The sequence below is a fragment of the Morone saxatilis genome, unplaced genomic scaffold, assembly GCF_004916995.1.
Source record: "Morone saxatilis isolate NCDOM2014 unplaced genomic scaffold, NCSU_SB_2.0 Contig15, whole genome shotgun sequence".
In the NCBI taxonomy this organism is placed as follows: Eukaryota; Metazoa; Chordata; class Actinopteri; family Moronidae; genus Morone; species Morone saxatilis.
In genome coordinates this window covers 17,513,131-17,529,646 of record NW_023339707.1, presented here as the reverse complement: position 1 = coordinate 17,529,646, position 16,516 = coordinate 17,513,131, and the positions used below count along the sequence as shown (strand labels likewise).

The window sequence follows — 16,516 nt, the reverse complement described above, 5'->3', positions numbered from 1 at the left end:
TATATATATATATATAAAATGTGTGTTTGTGTGTGTGTGTGTGTTTTAAAGCTTTTCTAACTAGACTAAATGTGAATAAACATTTAGACACTATCACAGAGCTACTTGATGATTGCATTGTGTGTTGGGTACTCCATTGAAATTATTTAAATATCTTATGAATAATATTAATTTGATGCCACAGAGGTAGAACTAAATAACAAGACAATATAACAATATATTGCAGTTTAACTACATAAACTACAGCTTAAAAAGTACCATAGAGTGCAATTATCATCACTCTGTCCCAATAAATACTGAACAGTTTGCTTCATGCTACTATATTGCATGGGTTGCTTTTTATTGTCCTTATGTTCTTGCTGTTTTGTCCAGTTGGTGCAAGTTATGTCAGGGTCTCAGGGGGATTGTGATAGGTAAAGCTTCCTAGCATTTGATGATACTACCTTTTTAGCATTTTTTATTTACCATTCAATACTGGTTTTGTGTGTGTGTTTTCTGAAGGATCATGTGGTGGGCCTGGCCGTTCCTGCCCGCTCTGGTGCTTCTCTCCGAGCTCTCTGTGGTGAGAGTACAGACTGCGCCATGCCAGACCTGCCGTAAACTCTCAGACAGTTTCATTAAGGTACTGCACTTAAGTCATAGTGCCATCAGTTCATGCTTGTCTACTTGTGCCAAGTTTTAAGTCTTAAGATTTCCTCCTTTTTAGGGCTTGGGGAAAACAGCCAACAAGAACTTTGGGGGAGGTAACACTGCCTGGGAGGAAGAAAAGCTCGCCAAGTATGCACGCAGGTAAGGGAATGTTTTAATTGGAGTCAAACCTGCATTACTTGATCTAAAGGAATTGTGCAGCCAGTTGGCATAAGTCTAGACAAGAAGTCTAACAGCATACTTATCACAGAAAATGTATTTATGTTCTAACATAACCAGCTCCTACTTTGATCTTTCTTTAAATTTCAGAAGTCCTTTGTTTTTCCCTGCACAGTTGTATGATATTTTGTAATGTGTGAATGATTACATAAGACCATCTATTTTAAATGTTAGTCCACTGAGGGAGGGGAGGCCTCTCAGTGGACCAGAGCAAGGCACCACTATTCTTTGAGGGTGTGTGGGTGGGACAGAATCTATTATGTTAAGGTACTTTGGTCTTGTATCTCTAATTGCTGGCCTCTTGTTTCAGTGAGACGCGGCTTCTAGAGATAGTAGAAGCTGCTTGTGAGAAAACAGATTTTGAATGTAACCAGCTGCTGGAGCAGATAGAGGACCAAGTGGAGACATGGTGGTTCCACAGGTAAGTGTGGTATTTGCATTATGTAGTTAAATTAATTGCTTTGTTTTGTGTTTTTGGTGAATCACAGACAGGAGCAGCTAATTCTTAATTAGGTGCAATTTCATGGGAAAACAAATTAGAAATGTCCTCGTTTCGTATTTAAGTAATGAGTGTCCTGTAATTAAAAAAGGATCTTCTGTAATTAAATTAATTTGAGTCCCACATTTATTGACAGTATTGGCCCCAGCTGTGTGTGGAATTATGTTTTGTTAAGATGTATTACCATGCCCGTTTTAACTCAATGACTGATGTAATGTATGTGTCCTGTAGGCAGCAGGAGGCACCGGACCTGTTTGAGTGGCTGTGCATAGAGGAGCTGAGACTCTGCTGTCCACCTGGACGCTTTGGACCCGACTGCAAAGGTGTGAAAAACATTAAGAAATAAACAAAAGCTTCCTGATATAAGTATAGAAAACCCTAACAGGCTAAACTGAATTTTTCCAGATGTGAAAATAACAATGCTAAGGTAGAGCTTTGGTTTGTACTTCCAGCGTAGCACTAATAGCATATTTATCCAATACAGAGTGTCCATCTGGCCCTGGTGGTGTTTGTGGAGGTCTGGGACGCTGCGAGGGGGAGGGGACTCGCCTGGGAGATGGAGAGTGTGTGTGCGATCCCGGATACTCAGGCCACCTGTGCCAGAGTTGTGCTGATGGCTACTACAGAGAGAAAAGCTCCAATGACAGCATTGGAGCCTGTGCAGGTGCCTCAGATTTAGACAACTGTTTCAACCCTCTACATGGTTTTAATTCTGTTTGAGGTCATCGAAAATTGACCCTCTCACTGTCTCCTCCTCTTTCATTATTTGTAGCTTGCTACCACTCATGTAAGAAATGTGCAGGGCCACAGGACTACAAATGCTTTGACTGCAAACCTGGCTGGATGCTTCATGACAACAAGTGCGTGGGTGAGTGTGGCTTTAAAGGTCATGTGGCAACATTTCATTGACTCTGTGCCAGTTTTCTGGATGCGTGTTATTTGACTGCCCTTGTATGTCTCTTAGACATTGACGAGTGTGGTACAGAGCTGGCTCGCTGTGCGTCTAACACCTACTGTCACAACACAGATGGATCATATGAATGCAGAGGTATGCTCTTTTGTGTAGCTGTTTAAGTTACTGGTGTCAGTGTACTGTATTGTACCTAATGAAAGTACCTAAAATGTCAGAAATTTTTTCAAAATATTGAAAAATGCCTGTTATTTCCCACAGCTCGAGGAATTTGTGTTTAAATTGCTTGTGTTATTTGCTAAACAGTCCAAAACCCAAAGACATTCAGTTTACTGTCACATATGACAAAGAAAAGCAGCAAATCTTCACATTTGAGAAACTACAACCAGTGTTTGTCATTTTTGCTTGAGAAATTACAATCTTTTTCAAAACACTCGCCAATAAATTGATTTTATTTAGCTCTAGTTAGGTTACTTACTGTAAACCTCATTAGTTGCAGTTCTTTGTGGTAATTTTCCACTGAGTAATGTTGACCACTTTGCTTTTGCTTGTATCCAGGCTGTGACCAGGCGTGTGTGGGCTGCATGGGTAGTGGTCCTGCCCGCTGTAAGAAATGTTCACGTGGCTACAGATTAAAAGGAGCCAAGTGTCTCGGTAAGGATATACCTTTTTATTTACCTACTTTCTATAGCACACCTCTGTATCTTTTCCTCATTTCCTTTAAACTGTCTGTCTTTGCTGCCTCACACAGATATTGATGAATGTAGTGACCGTGCAATAGCATGCCCAGGACTCAATGAGGCTTGTATCAATGAGGAGGGCTCCTTCCACTGTGACTGCGCTGATGGATTCATTAGAAGAGATAGCATTTGTGTTGAGAATAAGCCACCTGGTAAGTAGTCGTAGCAGTAAATATACAAACACATGATTTGTTTACAGCTTCTCAGATGTGTCGATTAAGTTTCTTCTCCTCTACCACCTCAGCTGGGCCAGAGAAGGGGCTGTTTGATGACATAACAGATGAGGAGGTCCTTGTGCTTCAGCAGATGTTCTTTGGCGTGGTAATCTGTGCCCTAGCTACGCTCGCTGCAAAGGGCGACATGGTTTTCACAGCCATTTTCATTGGAGGTGTGGCCGCTATGGCTGGATACTGGCTGACAGAAAAAGGAGACTACATGCTGGATGGATTTCTGAAAGGACGCTAGACAGTCTGGGACCACGATTTGGAACCTTGGAATACCAGCCGGTTAGGGGCAGGAAACTATCCCTACAATGCTTGCCTTTCAGGGATTTATTTGGGATTGGGGAGTTACTTGAAAGGGCTTGGGTTTGTTTATGTTTATGAATAGACAATGCAGGAAAAACTGAGAACTTGAAGGCCATGAAGCGTGAATCTTGAAGGGGAATAACAAAGCAACACTGCACTGATGTAAAGGAACTAAACTGAATCCCCTACCTCGACTCTGTTGGGAACAAGGGTGACGTGAAGACCACTACTGATTGTTAAAGTTTATTATGCATTTGGATGTTGCTCAAGAAATGATGTCGTTTTCTTCCACACAATCAAAACCTCCTGTCGCCGTGTCCATTATGTTTTTCATTATCTCAATGCTTCTTGTAATGGGCATGGGGTTAGATAAGGGAATTTCCACAATCACCCCAAAAAGAGAGCTCATGGAAACTCTGGGATATTTCCATTATGAACCACTGATTATTTATGTTCACAGAACGACTTTTTACCTCCTTACTTACTGAATGATTCTTTTTAGTAATAATGCATGAAAATAGAATTTGAAATGAAAGGTACAACACTGTATGTATTAATTTATTGTTATATTTTGGCATGGAAGACTGACTTCAACAGCTGCTGGATCACCAACATTACTGCTATTGACCATTTAATGAGTGTGTGAGGGAATGTGCTTTGGGAAAATACCAGCTCTAATCTGGATGATTAAAGCCATTTTCTGTTGCCTTTTAATTTATTTTGAAAGCAATATTTATTGGAAAGATGTTTATCATATTTCACATTTCCTGTATATTTTTGTGTGCATTTTCAATGCAATTTTTAAATCTGTTCAGTTGTAATTCTAGCAGATATTGTAGCATCATGTTAGAAAGCCACTGAAGCATCACTTCTTACCCGTCCATCTAATTTCTTTGGGTTTTCTATTGTGGGAAGTTGTTCAGTCATTATTCATTATCGATGTTCGCTTTACAATAAAAAGTTTGTCACATCTCATGTTTTTTGTATTCAAAATTTTAATTTCATTTCATCAGGCCTCCTCTGCTCTTTACATAAACAGAATGAGGGGGAAAAGGTAAGTAAAAGATTTTTTTTTACTTCCTGTTGTATCTAACTAAGACTTGCTGGAAGGAAGTCAATCGTTCTTAAAGGGGAAGTTTGTTTGCAGGTCTTGCTTTACTAATATAAATGTGAAAAGTCATATAAAGCCTTTTGTGGCTCCAGATGGAGCTGTGTGAAATCTGATTTAATGATGATGAAAATAAGTATGAAGACCTAAAGTTTGAAAATGAAAAAAAACAAAAAACTGGGGGTGTCGAGTTAGAAACAAGTGAGATTCCCAGACCTCTGAGGCCCAACCCTCATCTCCGCTTGAGGTTCATTAGACATTACAAGCATTTGCACTAACTTTGTGGGTAATTTAGGTAGCAGGTTGAAGGTTGCAATGCCAAGTACTGTATTGGAACCCACAACAGAAAATAATGTTTATAAAGTAAAATTGAAAAATAACCAACATTTTTATTCATACAGAAAAATACTGGACAGCTTCATTTGGCTCATCTCAGTTTAGAAAATCCAGCACTAATTACATGTACTATACATGTTGTATTCCATTTTAATCTGACACTCACATGCCCAAGTGCTTCGGTGAGGCCTGAGGTCTGAAGTTTTTACTCTGGATGTTGAGGTTCAACCTATTTCAGTGTTCCACTCCAGTTAATGGGGTTGAGGCACAGCAGCCTTCTCTCCTTCAGGGCCTCCTGGGAGCGTGTTAGTGCTCTGTCCCTCCAGCTCTGCTCCATTAGCTGCACGCACACACACAAAGCAGAGACCAGAAAAAAACCTCAAACACTCCCTATATTGTTGTAACCTGAGAACACCCAGCATGTTTAAGTATTTTCAGGACATCATTGTATGGGGCATAAACACAAAAGCATTAGCAGTGTATACATTATTTATGTGTCGGACTATACCCTCTTGTTCTCATCTCTGTAAGCCGTCATTGCTTTGCTGTGCTGGATTCTTTGCTCTCTGTCACTGGACAGTGCAAGGTGGTCCACTTCTCGAATATGCTCTGCTTCCTTCACTTTACTGGCCAGCTGCAGCTTCAGTGCTACGCATTTCTCCTCCATCTGCTTCTTTAACTGCTCTCGCAACTCCTTCCTACAGGAAAGAGACTTTTCTTTGTCACCAGTGAACGTCAAGAAATATATATGCAGCATGTTATGCATTTCTCATTTAGGAAAGAGGATAAAAGAAAAAAAGTCATCAGTACAGGTAGTGAGGTGAAAGTGTTCATAATTTTACCTGTACTCTTCTCTCTCACTGCTGGTTCCATAAAAGGGTTTTCGCCACACTTGGTGATACCTAACACATCAACCAACTATAGGTCAGTGACTTTGAATTCAGCTCTCTAAAACAAAGCAGGCCCCATTAATTCTAAATCATATACAGTGAGGTATTATGTGAAATGCTCCTACCTGTAATGCTCTCTCCTCTGCAGGATGAGCGTCCTCTGGTGGTTGTGGTGGTGTACAGCTGGCGTCTCCAGACTGACGGTGCGTTTATGGACCAAAGGTGGATGTAAAGGGTTCAGTCTCGGAATACTCTAGGGAAGATAATTATGCAAGTATTTTTATTTTTACCTCAAAGCGAACACCATCATCCTATGAGTCTGTCAGTCAATTAATCTTAATGTCATTGAATCTCTGCTCACCTGAGTGCTCGTCCAAAGCCGGGCAGAGTCTGAGATGATGGGAAAGGTCATGGGAGTGACCACCAGGCAGCGACTCTGCCGGACAGGAGTTGTGTCTTGAGGAATACACACTGGTGTGGAAGCGATAGAGATGGCTGCTGTGGTAACGAAGATTGAGATGAACAGAATCACAGCAGATTTAATATGTTTACCGGTAACACTAAAATGGAAAACAAATGGAAAAAATAAAGCTGTTTTCTTACGTAGTTTCATTTTGTAGTTTAAGTTCTTCTGTTCACCCACCAGAGAAATGCAGACTTTGAATGAAACTTTCCAAGGTGCCAAATCCTGCACTATTGAATTATCTTCTTAAAGTTGCAATTCTGTTATAGGTAAATCATTACACAACTCTAAATATGAATATGGAAAATGTATGTACTGGTACTAGTTACAGATTAAACAGAAAAATGCCTGTGCCTGTGAGTGTTTTGCAGTGGCAACAGTTGCCTTGGGAATCAGGTTACCGCCCACAAAAAGAAAGCTGCTACGTGGAGTGTAAGGCCACGCATCAGTGCACTCGAAAAGAAAGATTATTAGCGTGTGACAATGGACTAACCAGATACACTCAGAAGATGTCTCCGGATGGCATAAGAAAGCAAGTCAGGCTGACTGAATAATGCACTCATGAATCATTTCAACTTTTAAACTACTTAAAACATTTTATTACAGATTAAGTAAAACTTTTTGAGGAAAGGATAATGTTGATATCTTCAGACTGTCACTGCATCATTTTAAAGCAATTCAGGTTTAACTTTGTAAGTTCATCATAATACTCATATTGTTACATAACTGCAGTGTTGCGATATAACTTATTTTCTTCCTTGACGTTCCTCAAACTTTGTGTTTCAGATTCCGAGTGTTTCATGGTTCTCCCACAGCCAGGCATGGTATTTGTTTAACATGTGATCTTCAGGTGTCACCTTTGATGTATATGTTAAAAAAAAACAACAGATTTGTCATTATTATTACAAAACCAACATAATTCACTGAAAGTAAAATAGTTGGAATTATACTGACCTGTCTCCATTCTCCCACACAGAAGATCCTGTAGGAGTCATTGCCATACTTCCCAATACCATGCAGCTCAATGGGGTAACGCCACTGTTTAGTTAGATATTCATCTACACAAGAGAAAAGGGATTTTGATGTTTTTTTCCGGCCACTATTGTCTTATATTATATTCTAACCAAACCAGTGACAGTGGCAACACAGTTACACTGCAATAATACTGTAATTTCTGTGCACAAACGTACTGCATGTACAGTAGAGTACCTGAGAAGCGAACAAGTGTTTTGGCCCTGAGCTCATACAGGCCTAGTGGCTTCATAAGTTCAGACATGGGCTTCCAGTCGGCCTCTCGGGTCACCTCTGCAGATGGGTAAAGTTCAAAGAACTGCCACAGTACTGGTATGGCCATCTTACCTAAAAGAGAGAAAAGCTAGACTTGTGTACTGGTTGGTACAATAATGTTGCAAAGCAGTGTGTTTATGTGTATGCTGGATCTTACCACTGGTCTTATTCAGAAAAATGGTGGCCACCAGGAGCTTCCAGGGGTCATGGAAAAGGGTTTCCTGTACGAGGTGGTAGGGAGAGCGAGGGGGTGTCCACTTCTTGAAGGCCTTCCTCCTGGGTGGGCTAAGGGCTGTTTACAGATGGTGTACATGTCTCCTTAAGCTACACACAACTTTATTTAATAAATGTTATGCTAAACTTTATGTCTCCCATTCAAATGTACACACTCTTTCTCTGGCTTTTTGAATTAAATGAACCATTTCAACTTTACCATCTTTGGGGGGTTTCTTGCTGAAATAAGGGCTTGTTTTCCGTTTGTCTTCCATGTTCTTGGACTCTAGGAAGACAGGGCAGATTTATTATTTAAAAACTAAGAACATATTTCTTACAGCATATAAGTGATGGGTAAACATTTTTTTAAACCCACTCCAACAGAGCAGTTCTTTCCAGACTTGCAAACTGGAAATGTAGTAACAACATAACAAAAGTAATCTCCAATATAAAGTCAAATATTTCTGTCCATGAACCCAAACAACACTTTACAAATAAAGGAGAAATGAACGAAGGGAGGCACAGTTGGTGACTAGTTCAAATGCTTCCAACATAGATAATTAATACACATTTATGCATTTTTTTGGGCATGTCCAAAGAAAAAAGATCCAACCTTATACAACATATGGATTCAAAAACTATGGAAACATGGGAATTGGAACAAAGCACATCTTGCTATTCTGTAATAATTTACATTTATATTCCCCTCCCTCTTAATTAGACTGTATACTGTATCTCCACCCCCTTTTTTCCTTTTCTTTTTTTAGGTTCTGTGGGTATTTGGTTGCTTTGAATGTTTATAAGTATATAATATGAAGGCAGCTGGGAATCGGATAAAGAAAAACGGACACGTTAAAATTGTCCAAATTGTATTCAAATTGTACTGCACTGTATATAATGAAATTCGACTAAAAGTAAAAAAAAAGTTTAAAAAAAAAAGAGTAGATCCAAAGAAAACTAACTTGAGCTGCTGCTTTTACAAGCGGTGACAAAGTGTAGATCATACTTACTATTCTGGGAATCTCTCACTGGTGTGCCCCCACAAGTGATGTCAGGTAATAACACTTTGTCTTCCACATCCTGGTGACTGTCGGCATCAGCCTCCAGTTCAGAATTAGGTTTGTTGTCACCTTTGTCGTGAATCTCGTCGTCTCCGGCTCGTTCATCCTCACCCTCATTCTCGCTCTCAGTGGCAGGTTCAACATTCAGAATCGGGACAGAAGGCTGCGAGTGTGCCTGTTCGCACTTGTCAACAACCAAAGTGTTTTGCTGGTTACTGGAGGGAGCCAGTCTGAGGAGCTTCTCCCTGAGCAGACCCACCCTGTGAGGGCTCCTCTGCAGTGTGACATCCTCCACTGTGGTTGAAGGAGCAGCTTGTTCTTCTGGTATATGTGGGATCTCCTCTGGTACAATGTCAGTGTTAATATGGTTAGAATCCTCCAAACTCCTAACTTTCTTGTCTTTAGTACGTCTGAGGGAGGAAGAGGCTCTTTTAGATTTGGAGATATTTGGAGGTGGATCCAGTATTTCCCTTGCATCCTCCTGCTGTGCATCTGCATGTTTTTTCTTTCTTCCCCTCTGTTTCACTTGGGAAAGGGTGGTGATATCATTGCCTTTCAATGCAGTGAAATCAAAAAGGTTTATGTCCAAGTTCTCTTCTCCATTTTTTAAGAGGAAAGCATGCAGGGATGCTCTTGACCGGAACCTCAGCCCTTGGGGACTTACACAACAGAAATTCGACAACCAATTAGACACTTATTGAGCTGCATCTACAAAGCAAAGAGGTGATTACATACAGAGAAGATTACAAGAAAACACTGAGTCACCTTGTAATGTAGACGTCCAGTTTGCCTGCTGTCTTGCCAGCTTTCCTCTGCCTCACCTCCCTGATCCAGCCAGGGGGCATTATTGAAGTGTGGCACGAATCATCCTTGTCCTTGTGACTTTGTTTATTTGTGTCTCCGCTGGTCTCAAGCCGGATATGACAGCCAGCAGGGTGCATTTTGATGAGTGTGTTTTTTGTTTTTGTGGTGGAGTCAGTGTTAAAGCTTCAGCAGATGACTTTTTACTCCCACATCAGCCATTCCTGGTGTGTGTCACCTTTACCTAGAATTCAACAACAACAACACATACCTGACATCTCTCAGTTGTAGTAAAGAAGCAACCCACAGTGGATGTTACTGAACAGCAGATATTGACATTAAAGCCCCCAAAAACGTCAATGCAGACTTATTCAAAGGTTTACATGACATAACATTAACACTGGTCTAACTCCTTACTTCCATACAGGACAAATGCGTTGACCGATACTCTCCTGTCCCGGGTGCTTTCTGATGTCAACACTGTGGAAGTGGAAGTCTAGTTACGGCGAACACAACACACACAGGAAGTAGTGTGCCGATCCGAGTCTGCGCAGTAAGAACGAGTCATGAAAACGGAGCTTAGTATGAAAAACCGACCGAATATAACAACCTGTTGATAAAAAAAAACATCCAGCTGTCCTGTTTGCTGTTAAAAGGTGGAAATGAGAGCTGTTCTAGCATGGAAAGAAACTATCCGTGAACAATGGTGGGTGTCTACATGTTTTATATTCACGCTGTCAACCTAGGGATGTAACGCTTAAGGTGGTTAGCAACGGCGGTTGCTATGTAAACTAGTGTTAGCAGCTGTAGCTACGTTAGCACTTAGATTATCGTTCATAAATGACAGAGGCATGACAGAGGGTGTATGTTTCTTGTATGTGAGATGTAAGTTGGTGCTGTTGTTTATCCTGTCAAGAGTGAAGCATGTCAGAGTTGTAGCACGAACGTTAAGTTACATTAAGCCCATGTTAACGTTAAGCCAGCTAGCTGTTAGCTGGGGTTGTTGCTTCACGTCACTGTTTGATGTGAATGACATAACATTTAATCCAAGAAGCTATTAATAATAGATACTAGATAAGAAGTTATAAATATAACCGTATACCTCTGGCAGTCCAAGATAAAATGTTTCTGTACAGTCATACTTTTATTTACACTATATCCTAAAGTGTTGTTTGGGCTACAGTTCTGTTTTTTGTTGATTAACGTGGTTGGATTTTTGTGGATTTTTCTGCCAAAAAGCTGAATGGTTCAAAGAAACAAGTAAGAGGACGTTGCGATATGTATTTTTCTTTCCCTACTACTTTCCAAAATTAAGAATTATTACTTGTTTTGTCCAATAAGTTTTCCAAAATCCAAGATACTCAGTTTACAGTTAGATAGATAATTTATTCATCCCCAAGGGGAAGATCACAGTTTCCAGCCAGTATCCACAAACTGATAAAGAATAATAATCTTATAAAGGAAACTGTGAAAAAGCAGTAAATCCTTACATTTAAGAAGTGGAACCCAAAAATGTTTTGAATGCATTTAAAAAAGCATTTCCACAATGAACGGATAATCAAAACTGCTGTTTATCGATTAATAGATTAATAGATTAATAGATTAATAGAATAACATTTCACCATCTTTCTCTTTTGCAGTGTTTATGATCTTGCCTTCAAGCCAGATGGCAGCCAACTCATAATTGCTGCAGGACTTCGTGTCCTGGTAAGGCTTTTCTTGCTGTCTTTCGCCAAGAAACATATCGGAAGAATATATGAGTTGTTATTATTCCGTTTAATGTATTGTATTTTGGTTGCAGGTTTATGACACAGCAGATGGAAATATTATCCAGCCTTTAAAAGGACACAAAGATATTGTGTACTGTGTGGCCTATGCGAAAGATGGTACTCATCTGGCTCTCCATTTGTACACTACATTTTCCTGTATCAGTCACCACTATATTACTAATTACCGCATTGTTCTGCAGGTAAAAGGTTTGCCTCAGGGTCAGCAGACAAAAGCATCATCATCTGGACGTCTAAATTGGAGGGTATTTTAAAATATACGTAAGTATTACTTTTGCTCATCACTTCAGTATTAAGGTGTCCTCTCTGCCGGTTGTATTCCTCCATCTCTTTTTGTTTTTTGTGTTTATCTCTAGTCACAATGACTCTATCCAGTGTGTTGCCTACAACCCCGTCACTCACCAACTTGCCTCATGCTCTTCTGGTGACTTTGGTGAGTGCACCATGAGATTGAGTCTATATTAGACATTAAAATCTTGTACATAATATACTTTAAATGTATGAATATTTTTAAAAAGAGAGATTGCCCCCAATGGGTACTGGACATCTTATCAAACTTTTACCTTTTTAGGTCTGTGGTCCCCAGAGCAAAAATCTGTAAACAAACATAAAGTGAGCAGCAAAATAACATGTTGTGGGTAAGTGAAATTTGTAGTTACAACAGTTTGCAACATTGGTATACTTTAATGTGACGCATTAATGTTTAAGGGTTTCATTTGATTGAAGGTGGACAAACGATGGCCAGTACCTAGCCCTTGGCATGATGAATGGAGTGGTGAGCATTCGGAACAAGAACGGAGAGGAGAAAGTCAAGATAGAGCGTCCAGGAGGCTCCTCCTCTCCTATCTGGTCCATAGCCTGGAACCCCTCTAAGTTAGTCTTTTTAATTATTGCAGTATAAGACTGTAGAAAAAAACAGAATGGTATCTTAGCTTCACCAATTTACTCAAGTAAATGCCTCACACTGCCACACACTTATGCGCACTGTCCATAAATGTGCCATGATTTAAGTAATGATGAGTGAGTGAGAGTACATTGGCTTTTAAGTGAATAGGTGGTTTGGGCCAGCAGGTGGCAGTGGTCAACCATGGCGTGGCGTAACTGTTTGTGAGGGAGAAGATTATGTTGCCTTGGAAAAGCTGTCTGTTCTCTGGTGGCCCTTACAGCCAAAGCCAGAAAGCTCACCTGTAGCCACTGTTGATCAGGGCATTTGAGAAAAAAGGGACAGACATGAAGGTGAAAATTTGAAGGAGGAAGAAAAGAGAGGCCAGTGATGAGAGACAGTGATAGGATGCATTATTGGGTTTATTATTGGGTTGCTGTTTGGTCATCACAAAGGGGTCAGAACATGAGTTCAGCCAGGAAATAGTTTCTTTTGAGCTGCTAGGGATTCAGTGTCTTGTTCATGGATGCTTTGACAGGATGAATTCTTCTCAACACAAGGGCTTAGATGAAAAGATACATAGGCTTACGGTATATGACAACAATAAAGATAAATACAATACTCTGCCCTGACGTGCAATAAAAATAGTTGAGGATAAAAACATAGTAAGGCTAAAACCTTTCCATAAGCTTTCCAAAAGGCGTCAACGTAAGTCACCTCGTTGCAGAGTGATCTCTCTGCTTTCATCAACACTATCATTATTATCTAACCAATAAAATCCCCATCAGTTCAGAATATTGACTTGAGTACTTGCACCTAAAGTCATTTGTGTTGTATTGTCACAGGGATGAGCACAATGACATTCTGGCTGTGGCAGACTGGGGTCAGAAGCTGTCCTTCTATCAGCTCAGTGGAAAGCAGGTGAATATCACACGTCTACAGCATGTAATAAAAGTCCTGAATCCTAAATTACCATATGTATGTATGCTAACTAAAACTAACATGGTGACTAGGGAATATACATATACATATACATACGTGTATACTAACTAAGTCTTGTGCAATACGTTTTAATAAAATAAAGCTTTCTCCTCTGCCACTTCTGTTTAAAATGGCATTTTAACGTAGGCAGTCTCATTACCTTGCATGAGAAATACCAGAGGACTAATGAAAAAACACAATTGGTTCACTGTATATGTTATTACTCTCTATAGCAATAAGAAACAAGAATACTTGTGAATGAATACAGCTGCCTATCTGTTCAAAATATATGGTATTGGAAACACTTTACTGAGTTTAAGACCTGTGTTTCCTGTTGTAATCAGACTGTCAGGGTCTATTGAAACCATAACAGTACATTAGAAGTGATCCTGCTATGCTTTAATGGGCCCCTCACTGTCCCTCCTTCCTCTTAAATTCCCTGTGGGCAATACCATAATTATAGACAAATATGCACTGTTCATTTCTCTGCTTTTATGCCTTAGGCTCATATTTATTGTCATCGGCCTATTTATCTATTTAAGTGAACGTTTTGTTTTGATTACAACACCAGGAATTGTTCGCAATATAAGAAAATAACTACGGATTGTCAGTCAGCCTTTTTCCAGAGTGAGGAGAAACAGATGGACAGGGTTGGGGAACTGATATAATGTTGTACAAATGGACTTTGAACACTAATACAATAGAGGCTATTTAAACCAGAGAAAAAAAACTTTCCTTTTTGTCTATCTTTTCATAAAACACTCAAAGGGACGATTGAATGTACTGTAGACTTTGATGTGTGTCAGCCCAGACAGTGGGGAGTGTTGGCCCCATGCCCCTGGGCAGCAAATATGAGAAATACTTGTTTTGACCATGGTTTAATGTCCACTTCTCTCTTTGTCTCCCTCAGATTGGAAAAGACAGGATTCTTACATATGACCCATGTTGCGTCAGCTACTTCTCCAAGGGCGAGTATATAGTCATGGGGGGCTCTGATAAACAGGCCTCCCTCTACACTAAAGATGGTGTGCGGCTAGGCACCATCGGAGAGCAGAATGCCTGGGTGTGGACATGCCGGGTTAAGCCTGACTCCAACTTTGTGGTGGGTCCACAGCATATGAAGCCATATGTCTAGATACGTTATCCCTACTCTTAAATAACAGAGTGTGTCAGAGTGAGAGAATAAGAAGGAGAACTTAATGCAAAACACTGAAAAAAAAACCTCAGACCTGAGTGCCAGTCTGCATTTAATACATTTTCTTGATCTGATAGCACTGTAGCTCTTTAGCTACACAGATACGCAAGTCATTTTATTTTACAGTTACACCTTAACAGCTTTTCCTTTCACCATATTTAACGGAAAGTGATGAGGCATACAAGAGCTTGCAGATTCTTTCAGTTCTGCAGTGTAGATAGTGGAACAACAGGAACATTTTCCTACTCTCACACTCTTTTCTTAGAAGTGTTAATAAGATGTACTGCTACATTGTTATCTCTTATCTAGGTGTTGGGCTGCCAGGATGGGACCATCGCCTGCTACCAACTTATCTTCAGTACAGTTCACGGCCTCTACAAGGATCGCTATGCTTATAGAGACAGCATGACTGACGTCATTGTCCAGCACCTCATCACTGAACAAAAAGGTGCACTTTTGCTTTAGCGACAGGATATTGAATTTATAATTGAGCACCTAGTGTATTATGGTGGCACTCCAAAAAATAGGTTGAAGCATCACAGTTAGTGCCTTGATCAAGGGTATAGAGGCATTATTTTCAAGCAGTCAGCTGTTTTTCAAATGGCAGATATCTGATTTCAGACTTAATATAAAAGGATTTTGATTTTTATAAAGGAGAGGTTTCGGCACATTTTTACACATACATATAGTTGGTATTTTAATAATCAGCCCTCAGACTGACTCAACTAACAACATGTCTCTCCCTTCATTTCCTTCTTTCCCTAGTGAGAATCAAGTGTCGCGAACTAGTGAAGAAGATCGCCATCTACCGAAACCGCCTCGCTATCCAGCTGCCCGAGAAGATCCTCGTCTATGAGCTCTATTCAGATGACTCCTCAGACATGCATTACCGCATCAAGGAGAAAATCTGCAGGAAGTTTGAATGCAACTTGCTTGTGGTCTGCTCCCAGCATATTATCCTGTGTCAGGTCAGAAGAGATATAGAGATCCGTAGTCATTATGCAGGCTAATGTTCATACAAACAAAGCATCCAGAACACTCATTTAAATTTGCTAACTCAAAATCTCTTGCTTGCTGTAACAGAGCCTGTTTGTGTATTGGGTCTTTCCTCAGACAATGAGACAATCAGTTTCCTTCAGTTATGCTTCCAGACCTGTCACACTCTCGTACTTTGTAAATTACACTAATGCACACTTGACAAATTGCACAAGAGGCCGTAGAGACTTTTGAGCACTATTAACATGATGGAAGCAGAGTGATTCAGTGTTTCACCATTCAGTACCAGCCCAAACAGCCCAAAGAAAAATGATAATATCATGAAATTGCTGGTTTCCCAGATGTTTCTGCCTAGTTTGCAAAAGGGTCCAGCTGTGCATGTGCTCTGCAGGCTCTGTCTGTTTCCTCTTCTCAACCCTCTTCAAACTAGATAAAGAAAGACAGTTGAATGAAGGGGGAAGAACCACTGGGTGTCCCTCGGGGTTCCTTTCTGCTTCTTGTCTCTGTGTGTTTGACAGAGGCTGGTAGGGAGGAGGAGCAGCCATAACACAGAGGTTATTTCCCTTTAAATCTGTCTGTGTGTGACAGAGGTGCTTCAGATCCCCTTCTAACACGCATGCTTGTGTTTCATGCCTCAGACAGCTTTTAGACCATATAAATGGGCTGTGCATGTATGGGCTGTGTATGTCTGTCAAATCAAATCATTGTTTATCTTTATAGCTTTCTGACATTCAGCCACACTTTGCAGTGTTTAAAAGAACAACGTCCTAAGATTTGTTAGACATTTACAAGTATGTTTAAATAACATAAAGGGGGCGCCCGGTTAGCTCAGTGGGTAGAGCTGGCGAACCATGTACTGAGTCCTTGCTGCAACGGCCCAGGGTTCGAATCCGACCTGTGGCCCTTTGCTGTGTGTCATCCCCTCTCTCTGCCCCCTTTCCTTTCTGTCTTCAGCTGTCACTATCGTAAAGG

The 16,516-nt window shown here is 40.4% G+C and overlaps 4 protein-coding genes across 5 annotated transcripts in view; 2 read left to right on the top strand and 2 right to left on the bottom strand.

Moving 5' to 3' along the window:
- The window catches only part of LOC118324269 (protein disulfide isomerase Creld1), a gene marked incomplete at its 5' end in the record, with an annotated part of 4,915 nt that extends 397 nt beyond the window's left edge, over positions 1-4,518 (top strand). Inside the window, 10 exon segments of the mRNA XM_035656514.1 lie at positions 502-622; positions 707-789; positions 1,178-1,288; positions 1,598-1,689; positions 1,851-2,030; positions 2,139-2,234; positions 2,331-2,414; positions 2,835-2,930; positions 3,028-3,168; positions 3,261-4,518. Coding sequence (XP_035512407.1) covers positions 506-622; positions 707-789; positions 1,178-1,288; positions 1,598-1,689; positions 1,851-2,030; positions 2,139-2,234; positions 2,331-2,414; positions 2,835-2,930; positions 3,028-3,168; positions 3,261-3,481 — 1,221 coding nt within the window. The 3' untranslated portion in view covers positions 3,482-4,518.
- Positions 4,491-6,756, bottom strand: LOC118324270. Of its 2 annotated transcripts, XM_035656517.1 has the most exons (6): positions 6,481-6,756; positions 6,239-6,375; positions 6,003-6,130; positions 5,830-5,889; positions 5,496-5,685; positions 4,491-5,327 (listed from the first exon to the last, which is right to left on the bottom strand). In XM_035656517.1, exons 1-6 carry the CDS (start codon positions 6,488-6,490, stop codon positions 5,217-5,219), a joined length of 636 nt encoding a protein of 211 aa, XP_035512410.1. In that variant the 5' UTR covers positions 6,491-6,756; the 3' UTR covers positions 4,491-5,216. The 2 variants fall into 2 exon arrangements, with proteins under 2 accessions (XP_035512410.1, XP_035512409.1); XM_035656516.1 differs by having other exon boundaries at positions 6,239-6,756.
- Positions 6,757-6,913: 157 nt separating this feature from the next.
- mbd4 (methyl-CpG binding domain protein 4) lies at positions 6,914-10,247 on the bottom strand. The gene is made up of 8 exons (XM_035656513.1): positions 10,120-10,247; positions 9,667-9,946; positions 8,851-9,560; positions 8,061-8,126; positions 7,785-7,919; positions 7,550-7,699; positions 7,295-7,398; positions 6,914-7,197 (listed from the first exon to the last, which is right to left on the bottom strand). The coding sequence occupies exons 2-8, from the start codon at positions 9,840-9,842 to the stop codon at positions 7,123-7,125; spliced, it is 1,416 nt and encodes a 471-aa protein (XP_035512406.1). The 5' UTR covers positions 9,843-9,946; positions 10,120-10,247; the 3' UTR covers positions 6,914-7,122.
- The window catches only part of ift122 (intraflagellar transport 122 homolog (Chlamydomonas)), a 19,988-nt gene continuing 13,717 nt past the window's right edge, over positions 10,246-16,516 (top strand). The window contains exons 1-11 of the mRNA XM_035656512.1: positions 10,246-10,408; positions 11,343-11,409; positions 11,504-11,588; positions 11,672-11,750; positions 11,846-11,922; positions 12,061-12,127; positions 12,216-12,362; positions 13,218-13,293; positions 14,264-14,455; positions 14,858-14,996; positions 15,314-15,516. Of these exons, the coding sequence (XP_035512405.1) occupies positions 10,365-10,408; positions 11,343-11,409; positions 11,504-11,588; positions 11,672-11,750; positions 11,846-11,922; positions 12,061-12,127; positions 12,216-12,362; positions 13,218-13,293; positions 14,264-14,455; positions 14,858-14,996; positions 15,314-15,516 (1,176 nt within the window). The 5' untranslated portion in view covers positions 10,246-10,364. The remainder of the gene's footprint in view (positions 10,409-11,342; positions 11,410-11,503; positions 11,589-11,671; positions 11,751-11,845; positions 11,923-12,060; positions 12,128-12,215; positions 12,363-13,217; positions 13,294-14,263; positions 14,456-14,857; positions 14,997-15,313; positions 15,517-16,516) is intronic.

Coding starts and splice junctions, on each gene's coding strand:
- mbd4 (XM_035656513.1), bottom strand. CDS start 9,842: ATGCACCCTGCTGGCTGTCATATCCGGCTTGAGACCAGCGGAGACACA. Junction 7,920..8,060: donor CAAGAAACCCCCCAAAGATG/GTAAAGTTGAAA, acceptor ATCTGTAAACAG/CCCTTAGCCCACCCAGGAGG. Junction 7,700..7,784: donor TTTTCTGAATAAGACCAGTG/GTAAGATCCAGC, acceptor TCTCTCTTTTAG/GTAAGATGGCCATACCAGTA.
- LOC118324270 (XM_035656516.1), bottom strand. CDS start 6,490: ATGAAACTACGTAAGAAAACAGCTTTATTTTTTCCATTTGTTTTCCAT. Junction 5,686..5,829: donor AGTGAGAGAGAAGAGTACAG/GTAAAATTATGA, acceptor TCTTTCCTGTAG/GAAGGAGTTGCGAGAGCAGT. Junction 5,328..5,495: donor ACAGAGATGAGAACAAGAGG/GTATAGTCCGAC, acceptor GTGTGCGTGCAG/CTAATGGAGCAGAGCTGGAG.